Here is a 14,353-nt window from a genome sequence, read left to right as displayed (position 1 = left end):
CAATCCTTATCCAAACACAGAAAAACCCCCCTTGACTTATTCTGAATTAAAACAAGCAGACTTACCCTGGAAGGCAGTGGAAAGGAGATGGGTAGAAAGACTATGATTAGAGTCTACTGGCTTTCACCTTCAGCCCACAAACCTCTTCCCCCCAGGTCACCTAACCACACTGACCTCATACTGCTTCCCTAAAGATTCATTCAGGGTAGACCAATGTGGATTTAGTACTGGTGACTGCAAAGAGGGCTGCCAACATGAACCACCATCTGGCTGCTCACAGGATGCCTCAGAATCATTGACAAAACACTAACAGAGAACTGGATCAGTATAAGCAGTGCAGGTAATAACACTGCCCAACACATGCTGCTTCCATGTGGTTCAGGCTGTGTGTTAATGATAGAAACATAGCATACTTAACTTTCAATTAATAACAATCTCACTGCTCACAGCTAACTACAATGACCATCTCCGAGCAGAAAATAACTGATTTTCCCCAGTTAACTAACATAAACTGCTCCCATGTCTTAAACAGATTCATAGGCTGATTAAGTTATCATGCAAAAGTTACAGCCATCTCTGAGCACTGAGAATAAAGATCATGTAAAGGCTCTATTCAAACTCCTACCATCATGCACAGTCTAACCCTCTGCTGTCTTTCAAAGACATCAAACATAATGGGTGGTGATTGTTTAGCTTACTGTATCATTTCAGTTCCAGTCCATATTCCTTTACATTTGCTTTGGGTGGGCTAATGTTCTTAAATAAATAATACAGGTGATTAATCAAAATAACAGAAGGGAACGTTTGATGATGAGTACTTACTGTATATCACTAATGGTAAGAATTTAAAAAAAGTTAAAACACAAATCTTGTTCTTGAAAAGAATGACTATAGTAAATGTATGTACGTGTGTGTACATGCACTCAAAATCCAGAAAACAAACTGAGCAAGAGATATATAAGGCTTCATAGTCCCACAGCACAACAGCACTGTTTGAAAACTGTTAAAGCTTCAATTGCCATACTGCAATCCTGAATATAAAACTGCATTTATTAGAAACAAAGTGGTTCAAACAATAGCTGTTAAGAGTCACATAATGTGGTGAATTATATTGTGATTACTGGAATCAAGCCTGTCAGAGGTGGGTGTGGAGGGACACTTACATTTGCAGTCTCTCTGGTTCTTGGTGAGTTGAAATCCTGGCCTGCACTCACAGGCAATGCCTCCTTTGGGCGTCTCTCGGCAGATGTGTGCACAGCCATGGTTCTTATTCATACAGTTCATTCCTTCTGAGGGACACAAGAGGAGAGAGAAGCAGTTTCAATGCCTTAAAAGTACAGTGGCATTTACTGTAGATTTGGCTCCTACCAGAAACCCATTCAATGTCGCCACCTGAGCCATCTTTGCCAATGTCAGTTCCAAAATATCTTTTACAATAGTGCTCAGTGATTTGTTTTTCAATGAACACAAAAATTCCTCCCGGAAAATCCATCTTTCCCAGCGCCCCCTCCCTCACAGCCCGGCTCAACCCGTCACTGTCGACAGACGAACATTGTCTGTCTGCTTACTGACAGGCTGAGAGCCTCTCAGAGCATGCCCAATCGTGTTTGGCAAATCTGTGATAATAAAAATGTACACCTAAAGAAAGAAAATCCTAAGGAGCTGATCTCACAGCCTTGTAACATTAATTGAGTTAATCTCTGTTTATAAAAGAATGGAAAAACATTCAAAAGGGAAATGTAATTTGTGCGCCAAGTGTGGTTTGCCCATAGTTTTAAAAAAGACTACAATTCAAATTCAATTGCTGTAGATGTACACTTTAAAAGGACTGAGAGAGTTATAATGTACGGTTATTTTGCCTCTTGTTCCATATTTTATGCATCATTCTATATTGATGTTTCCGATTACATCTGCTTTGCCAACTTTCCAGCAAAAACAAATCCTGCAAATGAGTTTACAAAATGACATGAGAGGTAAAAAGGTGTCACAGCTAAATCCTTCACAAGTGGGACTGTGTGTATAATTATTTCAAGGTGCAGATTATATAATTCATCAAGCTTCTGTAATTAATTCCTTCCTGCAGTCAAAGCCACCAGCAACATCTAGGTACCACTGTTGGTAAGCTTATCTAGCCCAGAAGAACAGGTGAGTAGGGTTAAAGCCAGACTAAAGTCTTCTGTGAGATGAATCAGTCATACTAAGTGATGATAAATTCTCTTTTAAAATGCTTGAGCTTCTCTTTCCTCTGTGGATTGGGCTGTTCTGGCAAGCAATTACCCCTTGTGCCATTCTCCTGTGTTCTGTGTGGGTAGCTACAACATGCCCACTCAGGACTGCCTGCTTGAGGGTAAAAGGTCAGGCCAATCCAATTAAGGGTGTCATGAGTATTCACTGAGTGGCAGAATAAGCCTGACCGCATTGTCAAAATACAGTATGTAGTCTGCAAATTCATTTCCTAGGCTTCTACTTGCTCTTATTTTATCATGCACAGCTAGTCTGTGATTTGATATTACTTGAGCTTTGCCTTTTCCAGAACAACCACATTGCTCTAATCACCACACACTATAGTTCATGGGTATTTCAAAATAAATCACCAATTAAAAACAAGAATTGAGTTTGCTCCATCCATCCATTTGATCCATCACACAGTGGACAGACAAAAACACAGATACACATAAAATCACACTGGGGCCAATTTACCCAGAAGCCAATTAACCTACCAGTATGTCAGTGGAGTGTGGGGGGAAACCAGAGCACCCGGAGAAAACCCACATAAACATACAAACTCCATACAGATAGAATCACAGGTCCGGAATTGAACCTTTGGCCCCAGGGCCTCTGTGCTGCCCATTTAATTTAATCAACATGTAAAAATAAACATAAAAACGTTCTTGTTTCTTTTTAGTTCTTCAGTCTGTGAAGAATGCCTTTTTTGTAATGAGTACCATTCTAAATCTCTTCATGCAGTCATTCTGTCTGCTTTAATAAAAAGGGTTAAAGTAAAAGCACAGTAGATGAGCTGCTTAAAAAAGGCTTATCCCAGAAAAACCACTAATTTTCTTCAATCAGCCTATACCGGTCACTTATTAGCATTCTTTTACGAATTGAAGAAGGTCATCTGGAGTTGGTTGCATTAGAACATAACGTCAAACACAGACAGACATAACTGGAAAACCCTGAATCTTGATGAATGTTGATAATGTTTACTTAGAAATGATTCTCTACATAATGGAGATTAACTCAGTTGGTTTAGAATTTCCATTGCCAATTCTGTCTGGAATACAATGAGCATGTACGGAATTGCTCAGGGATTCGTTTGGAAATCCGAGAAAAACCTTGAGGCTGGGACAGCAGTTATGTTTTAATGTTTTAATGACACCGTTCATCACCTTTCCACCTGATTTTCTGTGTAGTTGTGATGCTGGCTCCAAATGACTGCCACAATTCAGCGGTGGCTATAAAGGGCCCTCTCCTATATGTAAAGGGTCTTGGGAGTTTCTGGGATGAAAAGAGATATCTGAATGCTATCGAGATTTATTATAATAATTATAATACACAAAGACATCTTGGAGAAAGAAGGGGAAGGTAGATGTTCTAAAGAGTAAGGTTCTAAAGCAGACTTACACTGCCCTGACATATCAGAAATAACTACCAGCTAGATATAATACTTTGGAAATGAAACACTTATTAGATAGCATTTGGCCTTGTGCAGTATGCAGCACATGATGAAAAGGCTGATGTTTATACTTCAGGCAATAAAATACACTGGGAAAATCATACATCATACATATCCGCTGTTTTGGACAGGGTCATTTTAACAAACCAGGGCTCTGTCAGTGTAGATGTTCTATTGAATGGTCTCTATCACCACATTTCTACAGTCAGGTGTACTCAAAAGATAGCTCTTTAATTTTCTTAAAAGCAAAAGAATATTTTCGAACGAGAGGAAGCTGTTTGGCTCAACAAGCTCACTTGGAGGCTAGCATGAATTGATCCAGCCATTTCTAGGAAGACGCCAAAGCTTCAACAAAATGTTTGGATAGCTGGTTGTGCTGCAGTGGTGATACCCCAGCAGGCACGCAGATAGCAATTCCCCAATAACAAAGGGAAATTAACTATTTATTAAGTACAAAAAAAGGCAAAAGGCAATTCCTTCTGCTTATTCGACCTGATGTCTTGTTCTCAAGTGAGTCCCAGAAGGAATGAGAAAGGGGGACTGTCAGGTCTCATTACACAGTGAGAACACTTTAGGACAGTTTGAGAGAGAATTGCACTGTGAATGTGAGAGAGTCTGCCTTAGTAGTCACTTAAGACTCCAGTTAGGCCTATGATAAATTAATCAGCAAGTAAAATTAATTTGTAATGTACTAGTGCCTACTTTAGAGGTATATGTTGGTCTGCTTAGTTCAGAAATTTACTGAGGATAGTGTGTGTCTTTCTGTGTATATGTATGGTATATTTGGGTCTATTTTAAAGATACAGTCTAAAATAATTACATACCCTATATCCATAGGTTTGTATTCAGAGCTGTCCTATGGAAGTTTTGACAAAATGATACATACATGAATGCTTAAACTAAAGACTGCTTATTACATAATTATTCATTCAATATTTGAATTAACTCAAATATTTGGTGGAAGCACCACTGGCAGCAATAACAAGCTGCAAGGTGTTCTGGTTCTCTACTGTCTTTGTACATTGGCTTGATGATATTTATGCCCATTCTTGTCGGCAGATTTGCTCAAGCTCTCTTGAGTTGCTTGGGAATGACTAAAACAGCACTTTTTAAGTCTTTCCACCGATTCTCAAGAGGATTTAAGGCAGGACTTTGACTGGGCAACTCACGTCCTTATTCTTAACCCATTTCTATATAGCTTTGGCCTTGAACTTTTGATTGCTGTCCTGCTTAAAAGGTGAATTTTCACCAGTTTGAAATGTTTGAAACAGGATTTCCTCCAGTTTTTCCAGCACTTTGCTCTATCCATTTCTGCTTCAATTTCATCAAGTCTTCAAGTCCCGGTTGTGTAGAATCACCCTCACAGCATAATGTTGCCACCACCATGTTTGACTGTAAGGATGGCACTGACTGGGAGATGTGCCGTGTTGCGTCTGTGTCAAATATAATGTTGAGCAATAAGACAAAAAATATAGATTTTGTCTTCTCTGACTGTGAAACCTTGGCCACATGCTTGCATCATTACTTGAATATGTTATTTTCCATTCTGCCATAAAGGTCAGCTTTGTGGATTGATGGGGATGTTGTTGACGTATGGACATTTTCTCCCATTTGAGATATTGAACTCTGTAGCTGTTTCAAAGCTGTCCAAACCTCTCAGAAGCCTCCCTCAGGTAGTGAGGATGGCCTGATCTAGGCAGTGTCTGGGTGGTACCATGCACTGTCCTTTTCTTTGTGATTGAGTCAGCTGTGCTCACAGGAGTATTAAGGGACTTCAATGATTTTGTTTTTATATCCTCCTCCTGTTCTGTGTTTTTCAAAGACTTTATTCCACATTTGGTTTGAAAGCTCTTTAGTACTCATGGTGGAGATTTTGCTTGAAATTCATTAACTGATCAAGGAACCTCACAGAAATGTGTGTTTATTCTGTAATCATGAGAACCACTATATTTGCACACACTAGTTGTGTGTCTTGGTAAGGTAATTTTGTGTGCCTAAATTTAGGTTTGTCTCAGTAAAAGACTGAATACTTATGCAACACTGATTTTTTCCATTTTTCTTTCACTTAATTATCTATTCACTTCTTTCTTTTTTGCTTTGAAAATGTGGAGTATCTAAATGTGCAAACTGCACAAAGGTCTTAATAGTTTAGAAAGGCACTGCATATGGTTCCACAGATTGTCATATAATACGGTAAGGGACATTTCACACCTAATGCCTGTCTTAAATTCTTAAATTACAATTCTATCCCTGTCTATCAATTTATAGACTGCAAAATAGTGAAAATAATGAATATATATACAGTATTAATCTGACCATGTTGCATTAATCTAATCAGATAACTACTGAAGGTTTTTGTTTTCATAAAAACAAAATAAATAGATTTGTGCAACTCTTGTGTGCAAAAATCAGTCCAGTCCAGTATTCCTAATTCCAAGTTAAAAAGAAATTTACAAACTATGTTGACATATAGTACAGGAATATACACATTTTTCTGTTCTTCAACTGAATGTGATGAGCACATTTATGCTTTTACACGTACTTAACAGAAAACTATGAGAAAATCTGCTGTGCAGCAAAAAACTTTAAAATTACTGTAAATCTATTTTTGAAGAGTGCAAAAATTGCAAGCACTGTTTTGTAAAGTTCTGTGTATGTTTATCTCAAGTTATCTTTGTGTATAGAGTATTGGGTATTTATATATGCGTGCATCTGTGTAGCTCTCAGTGTGTTTTCCTAGGCTCTGTGTTTGACAATATAGCTTCCTTGCGGTATTTTGTGTGGGTTTGCCCAAGCCCCATGATTCACAATGCAACATGTCTGCTGTCAATTGGCCTCCTTCCCCTCCTCTGGAGGTTATCAGAGAAAAGCCCTCTCATTATTCTAAGTCTGGACAACTGTGCAAACCCCAGCCCATACATCACCTCTGTGGACTGACCCTACCTCACCCTCCATTCTGTTGGCCTGTATTTGTCTGTGTGCCAATATCTGACTGCCTTTTCTCGTGTCTATCTTCCACTGTAGTTATGCTTCTGGTTTTTATTCTCTGCCTCAGTTATCTGTGTTTCTCTGCCTTCTTGCCTTTGTGTTTAGTCTGTTAGTCTCAATCTTCACTTAACTTTCCATTTGTCTCTTTTGCTCTATTGGTCTGTCTGTGCTTAATTATCTGTCAGACCTCCTATACCATTCATGAAACTCCAGTTTGGAACTATCTTCAGTATTAATATAAGCAAGAGATTCAAAAAGATACCTCAATGTTCCAAAGGAGATAAGCATGACAGTAAATATATTGAAAGCATTTTGCTTTGCAATTTTTTCTATTCTTTCTGTGTTTTTGACAAACACTACAAGTCTGTTCACTTGCTACACACATCCAGTATAGACACCATTTTAGATGCCCCTTTTGTCTGTTAGAGTGTTTTGCTTTGTGCCTTCTCTTGTGTCTCCTACTTAGATCTCTGACCTCAGGCTCAGGGAATAAATCCAGCTGTCTGGTTTGTTGTGCGTCCCATAAATAAAGTGAAATAAAAGGGGTTTGCAGTGTGTATGGTGGCCCATCGCCATGTAGCAGGAGGGAAAAGGGATCTGACTTGAAACAGACTGCTTGATGTAGACCAAGCTCGATTCCACACACCTGGAACCCCCACCCAGACACCTGCTGTTTCTGTAGGACTGGAGGCTGAGGAAGGGCAAGGTGGGCTGGTGGGGGAGGGGTCATTTTCAACAGGATATCTGAAAATTCAAAATACACGTTTAGAGAACCTTAAGAATGGGTCATCTGTCTAGGATGTGTCCATGTGAAAGAAAGGGGCCTTCTGTTCAGCAGTTGAACAACCATTAAAGAATGATCACAAAAAGTCTTTAATACTGTCCGCCTACTATATGTGTCCGAATACTGTAGTAATGTATACATACTTGTACTCTGTTGTTGTTTTTCTTATTTCTTATTTTCAATTTTGTAAATGGCTATAAAGTAAGACTGGTAGCATCTGCACATGAGGTCATAGAGACACATTCTATGAGGTATTCTGCCCTTTCAAAAAATAATGTGTTTTACCCCTGAAATGACAGGTGCATCTTTACATTCATAAATTGTTTAAAATTGCCCCGTAGAAAACCCATTTTTGGAAAAAGCTGAAACAGGTTATCAATATGGGTTATCATTTAGGGGTCCTGACAAGTAAATAAAGGTTTTGAATAACCCAATATTATATTAATTGGTATACTGTATATCAACATTTAAAGGTGAATTACTAAAACAGAATCTGTAAAAGACAAGACAGTATGAAGAGGTTACATGGTTAAGTACAATAACACACAAAAAAAAAACAGGCCAGGATCTTCTAGGGAATATACCAAAGTCTGTTTAAAAAAGAAAATGTATGTTAAATTATACAGTGAACTGGTAAGACCTCATTAAAAATGTGTTTTCAATTTTGGTCGCCATGGTACAAAACTGATGTTGCAGCTCTGGAAAGAGTTCAAAGATGACTAACAAGGTTGAATCCTAGTTGCAAATTAAGTTAGAGGACCTAACTATCTTTAGTCTTGATACAAGACTAAACAGGGGTCTTGATACAAGAATTTTAAATCCTGAATGGTCTTGATAGTGCCAGCCTAGTGGACTATATCAGGAGCAACATTGGAACAAGGACAGAAGACAATAATGGAACTGTAACTAAGAAGGCACTTAAACCTTGTAACAGAAGGGTCCTGGAACAAACTACCCAGCCATGCTGCTGAAGAGCTTTCCCTGGGTTTCCTCAAGAAATAGCAGAAGAAGATACATGGATCAATATTTCTTCTTTTTTTGTCATTTTTCTTCCACGTGTGAAAGTCGCATGTGAATTATGGGAGAAGTGAGATGAGCGGTGCAAAGCCAGAAATGAACTGTACCACTGAAATGAACATGTTGAGACAGCTCAGGTATATAGTACGGAAGAAAATGTTTTGGTTTAATTTCTGTTTTAAACTACTAAGGAACACAATACAATTTTTCGGCCTCAATAATCATATTGTTTTATTTCCAATCCTTATGCCAAACCATGTCTTTATCTCTCACTTTAAGCAAATGTTGACAGGACTGACAAATGTTGATGCCCCTATATTTGTCTGTATTGGCAGAAAAATGGGGGATTTTAGTCTCTGAAAATAGACTCTAAACCTGTTGGTTATTAAAGTCAATCCGACAAGATTTGTCCTACTGGATACCTCAGAGGATCCTGGGATTAAGCAATAATGTCACATAAGCACAGGGGTTAGGATAGCATTACACCTGGCATTTAGAGAAAGAACATATTAAAGCTGAAGCTTATGTCCTCTGTGTTTTCAAGGTTTTTTCCACTTTGCACTCACCTCATTCGCCCATTTTTATTGCTCATCTTTTCTTTGCCCTGACTATTCCATTGAAAGCCCTTTATGAAAGCACTTTTCTACATAGACTACGTAGGTTATGGGGGATAGAAAATTAGCCTTGAGCAATGCTCTGAATCCAAGGAGAGAAACCTTACGCAACAACGCCTTTGTCATGATATTACAATGACACTCCTTGTTTCTTCGTGCTCGGTCCGTTAGTCCACAAATGTGGGTGCAGGAATCAATCAAAACAAAACAACAGCGAGATGCACAGAAGATGCATGAAAAGTTACAATTCAAACAAGTTGTAAGTCAAGCTGGAAATAAAAACAGTGATAAAAGGCTATGGATAAAACACTCCTTTATCTTTATACTCATCTGTGTTTACTGTAACAGCTGTATTTCTGGAAATGCAGCAGGGATCTTTATTTCCATTAGGTTGGTCTATAACATTCAAGCACTGCTCAGCTCATTTAGTGGCCCCATGTTGTGCAGCCCTGTCCCCCTCCCCACCTCTCCCCTAGCTGAGACCCACAGGCATCGCAGACCCATCCATCAAAGCCAGGTCGGGCTGAGGCCAGAACCTGGGCTTTAACATCTCCTAAGAGCCATAAAAGCAAACCTGCCACAATGAGTCTATTCTCTCTGGCTGAGACAAGGCCTGATCTTCCCCCAAGAAGCTGACTAATGTTTTTCATTATTATTACATGATTATTCTTATGATGATTTTTACTATAACTAATAAAGAAAACACTAAAAAAGGACAAAGTAGTTCACTGAAAACAGGGAGAAATTAAAATTAAAAAAAATGAAACTGCTTAGCTTGTTAATTCCCCATTATCTCATAAAACAAGTACATAGGACGATAAAGAAAAAAACTGAGAAAGTATTGACAAGGATTGGAGTAATAAATGACATGTTGAAAGCACTCTAACCCTGGTGAGCTCCTTCTCTATAAGATTTTCAGCCTGGATATCTGAGCAGATCAGATTTCTCAGTGGATACTCCAAGGTCTAAAACTTTCAACACCAATTAAAACAATCTAGCAAACACTGGCTCATTCTCACTGACACACTGTAAACATGGGGAGTCAACAGGATTTACAGGCCAGTTTTGTATGGCCGTATTAATTTGCTTCTGTCAACTGGTAAGGACGTTTGTGGTGCAGAGACGATGACAGAAACTGCAAAACCACCATAACACTGATGGAAACACTTCGGTCAGACCAGACCAGAGCCCTAAAAACTCCCCAAGGAAAGAATGAGAAACATAACAAAAACATGGATTCTACTGTACAAACCACTACATAGCTTCTATTCGATAAACCAGCAAGCCACTCTAAGGAGTGTGGAGACAGAAGCACATTAATACCAGAAGGATGTAGTACAGCCTGAGAAAAACAGCAATGTTCTAAATACAATACATGTTACTTTCAAGTACAAAATCATAATAATATACAGTACAGTAATCTATATCTATACTCTTTAAAATACAAACCTTTTGATCCTACTGAATCTACTGAACCTATTGAATAAGACTTTGCTTGACAGTTAACCTAATAACCTGCAAGTTAACCTAATAACAAAGTTCAGCGTGCTGCCTGTAGGCTGTGTAAGCTATAGCCACTTACCCATCATGTTCATGTGGTGATGTAACTAATATTATAATAAGTGCAGCAGACAATTTTTTTTTATTGGAAACTAAGTTTGTGCTATGTCTCTCAAAGTACTATGTACTACGTCTCTCAAAAATGCCACACAAGCGAATCAAACCAAAGTTTCTCTTCTTTAATAAAACTTAATAGAGAATTTGGGAGTGGCCCTCTGTAGTAATAAAATAGAACAACATAAATATAGATTCACTGGGGTGTCTTACAGTACACTGCAGTAAACTGCAGCAGTGGTGCCAAATTCCCAACAGTCTTGAATATTGGCTCAGGTCCCTTTGCTTTCTCTGGTATCCAGAGGCACATGGCAGTTCTCTGAGTCCCATGGTCCGTACTGTTATCTTTACTCGCTACACTGGTTGCTAAGGGACCATGCCCTAAACACAGAGCTGCTCTATAATTAAAGCAGAATTCCTTCTCCAGATAATGGGGCACTAAAAGTTTTAACAGGGAAATAAAAATGTCAGCACATTGAAACTGAAAACGTGCATTAGGCCCAGGCTAGCCTGTTCCATCACCACATTGGGTTACAGACAGTGCGTACTTGCTGCCAAATACTATCTGAAGTAGAGCTCTTTCCTCAGCACCCAAAACACCAAGCTACTGCTTAGGTGCAAGCCTGAGGACTTTCTATAACCGCTGTTACACAGTGTCCGGGGGGAGGGGGGGCAGCTTGACATATTTATCATTTTATTTAATGAGAAAAATGTGTCCAGACATACCAAACAGTGATATTTAATGGCCTTCCTTGATAGGTGCCACAGTAGACAAAGCTATTAGTGGGACAGACCCCAAAAGCAGATGAAGGGAAAAGAAAGCTTAAAAGAAAGCAGAGATTTTACTTTGATGTATTTGTTCAATTTCATTTTTATATTGAAAAATAATTCTGTCACTGTTGTGTAAAGGCAGACTTTTAGAACAATATATCCTGGTCATGCTACTCCATGACATCTTGGTGTTATTTATAAGATTCTTACATCTAACATACTTGAGCCAAGAACTGAATGAATTTTTTTTTTTTAATTTGCACTTGCATTACAAAGAGTTAACTGCAGAGTCTGATGCATGATATATATATATACTGTACATCGTGCTAAACATTGATTCATTTTGTGTTGTCTTACCTAGTCTGAATTCTTTTGATGGTTACAACAAGACAGAACATGCTTTTTTAAGTTCTGGGGAGCCTGTCAGAATTTACTGGACTCTGACAGCCTGTGTGGAACAGGACATTCTTGTGGGTGTAGCATCAATTTAGGGAAACAACCACAGCCTCTCAGCAGACGCCCACTGATGCTCGTGCCAACACACAAATAACATCCCAATATTTCCCCAAATGTGCCTGTCATATTACAGGAGTGAAGCTTATCATATTCACTTTCCTCTCTCTTCATTTATGACTTGTGGTATTACTAGAGCAAATCCATATTAGACATAATCTGATATAATATACACCTACTATCTCAGTGTCAGTGTTGCTCATGCTAATATGAGCAGGCTCAGCGTAGCTGAATTGCTTGAATGCTGCTTTTTATTCTGTAATTGTCCGGTAATTTTCTGGTAACTAGTGAATGGCTTCTGAAAAAAAAAATCAAGTATCAAAAATATCAAGTCAAGCCCTGGATCACTAGGATGGTTAAGCAATGAAAGTTTTTCCCTGGGACAAAGCACTCTAAGAGAAGTCCATTTAGCAACCTTCTATATTCTGTTATTCACCTTCCTATGCAAGTTGTGGTGTACTACAGTTATTATGCTGTAATTTTCTATTTTCTTTTTCTATGAATATTTCTATAATTTATAGAAAAAGCAAGGCAAAACCACAGCACAATTAACAGTCAAGCTTTTACTTTTACACAGCAATGGTTAAATAACTTTTGTTTTGAGATCTTAACTGCACTGTACGCTATGTGCAAAAGGCACTACCTGCTTGTTTGCATATTGCAGACTACAGCACAGAGAGGTCTGTTACATTGCTCTCTTACAGTCCCAGACTAGAAAATTACAAATGAGACATGGGGACACTTTAAATTCACCTATCCAGTACTTTGCTTCCAAGTTTGTAACAAGTCTTTTCTCCTTTCCTTATGGAATACATGATCAATGCAGGTGTATAGTGCTGTGCTGTATGTCAGCCACAGTAGCTGAGTGATACCCTTCAACCAAGTCACATAGTTCAAGGCATTCCTGCTATAAAGATGTATAGGGTATTCAGCATGAATGCAGCCAAGGCATTCAAGCATCCAAGCCACTGATGTATATATTAGTTCAAGGGGGAACTAGGGTTGAAAACCTAGTCTAGACAAAGAGAGAGAGAGCCTGGTGCTGAGCTTTCACTCTGCTTAAGAATTGGGAGTAATTTAGAGTGCAGTGCAAAAGCAGTAGGGTCCCGCAGGCCTCATTGTGCACTCTTTGATGCCTGACTGATGGCCAACCTTAATGGGCAGCCCTTTGGGGAGTATGAGAAGCAGGAGGCAGAGGTGGGGGGTTGGTAGGGAGGGGGGGGGGGTGTAGAACGTTCGATCTAATCCCACAGAATAGGAAAAGAGTCTAGTTATATGGTTGGTCTGCAGAGCAATAGAGCAGCCACTTTGCACTTGTAAAAACAATTCTGCGGCCAGTGAAGAGCCAGACAGGCAGGCTTGGGCTTCCCTTCTGGAAGGGAATAATATAAGTGAGATGAGCTCAGCTCTGTAGGGGAAAAGAAGGATAGAAATTAGTCTAGTATTGAATATTCCATTCAACAAGATGAGGGCCTTTTTGCTACTGTGCAAAATTGCCATCTTATTGTCCTAAGTGGATGCTAAGTTAAGAGTTACTAAAATAAGTATATACAAGTTTAAATGTTTGTTTGTTTGTTTTAAAACAAACTTGTGCTTGTTCTTCCTTTTTCGTTAAGGGGAGAATTTTAACATAATGTAAACGCTTTATGTCCAAATACTGCTATTCTACATAACTCTTGTCTGAGTGTGTGAAGCATCAGATGCATTTAGTACTGATAAACCAGTCCCTACACTCACACCTACAGAAATCAACTTTCTTTATCAAGTCTTTATCATTCCCACTAGAACTTTATTAAATCCGTATCTCTCACTTATCTTCTTTTTTACTCCTAGTTGAGGGAATGTTTAATACAATTTGGATAGCGAGCAAAATTAGTTGCTTTCCATCTGTAAACAAATTTTTGGCTTTATACTGGATTATACTGGTACTCACAATATCTAAAAATATACTTGTAAGAATCATACATTCAAAAACAACATGTTTGGTTTTATAGATCTCAAAACTCAGTCTTTGTGAAGTTAAACAAAACACCAAATTCTAAGAGATTAGAGCTTCAGTGTCTGAAATCCATTCACAGCTCAGCTTCCTGCAGAGTTCAGAATATCCCTCCTCTGTGATTTTATGACACTGTTATTATATTGGTAAAACACACTGCATGTGCTAGAGGTGCCCTGTCACTGCCTTGACTGCAAGTGACCTTGTTTTTACCAGTCTCTGACACTAATCTGAAGAAAAAAGGTGTTTTTGGAAGATTTAATACACAATTACTGGTCTATTCAAAGAATTATAGTCTTTTACCCATATAGAATGTATGACATAGCTATTCTTATTTGTATACAGTTCATATTTCAAAGCAAATACTATATTTAGGATTC

At 38.5% G+C, this 14,353-nt stretch overlaps 1 protein-coding gene across 3 annotated transcripts in view; it reads right to left on the bottom strand.

Annotated features, from left to right (window-relative positions):
• scube3 (signal peptide, CUB domain, EGF-like 3) overlaps positions 1–14,353 on the bottom strand; it is a 114,184-nt gene that overhangs the window by 43,698 nt on the left and 56,133 nt on the right. For 2 of the 3 annotated variants that reach the window (XM_088639899.1, XM_088639903.1), the window contains exon 5: positions 1,164–1,289. In XM_088639899.1, coding sequence (XP_088496025.1) covers positions 1,164–1,289 — 126 coding nt within the window. The remainder of the gene's footprint in view (positions 1–1,163; positions 1,290–14,353) is intronic. The other variant, XM_088639900.1, reaches the window with a different exon arrangement.

The sequence above is a fragment of the Lepisosteus platostomus genome, chromosome 7, assembly GCF_059453375.1.
Source record: "Lepisosteus platostomus isolate fLepPlt1 chromosome 7, fLepPlt1.hap1, whole genome shotgun sequence".
NCBI lineage: Eukaryota > Metazoa > Chordata > Actinopteri > Semionotiformes > Lepisosteidae > Lepisosteus > Lepisosteus platostomus.
The sequence above is the reverse complement of the archived record's forward strand: the minus strand, read 5'-3'. Positions and strand labels throughout refer to the sequence as shown.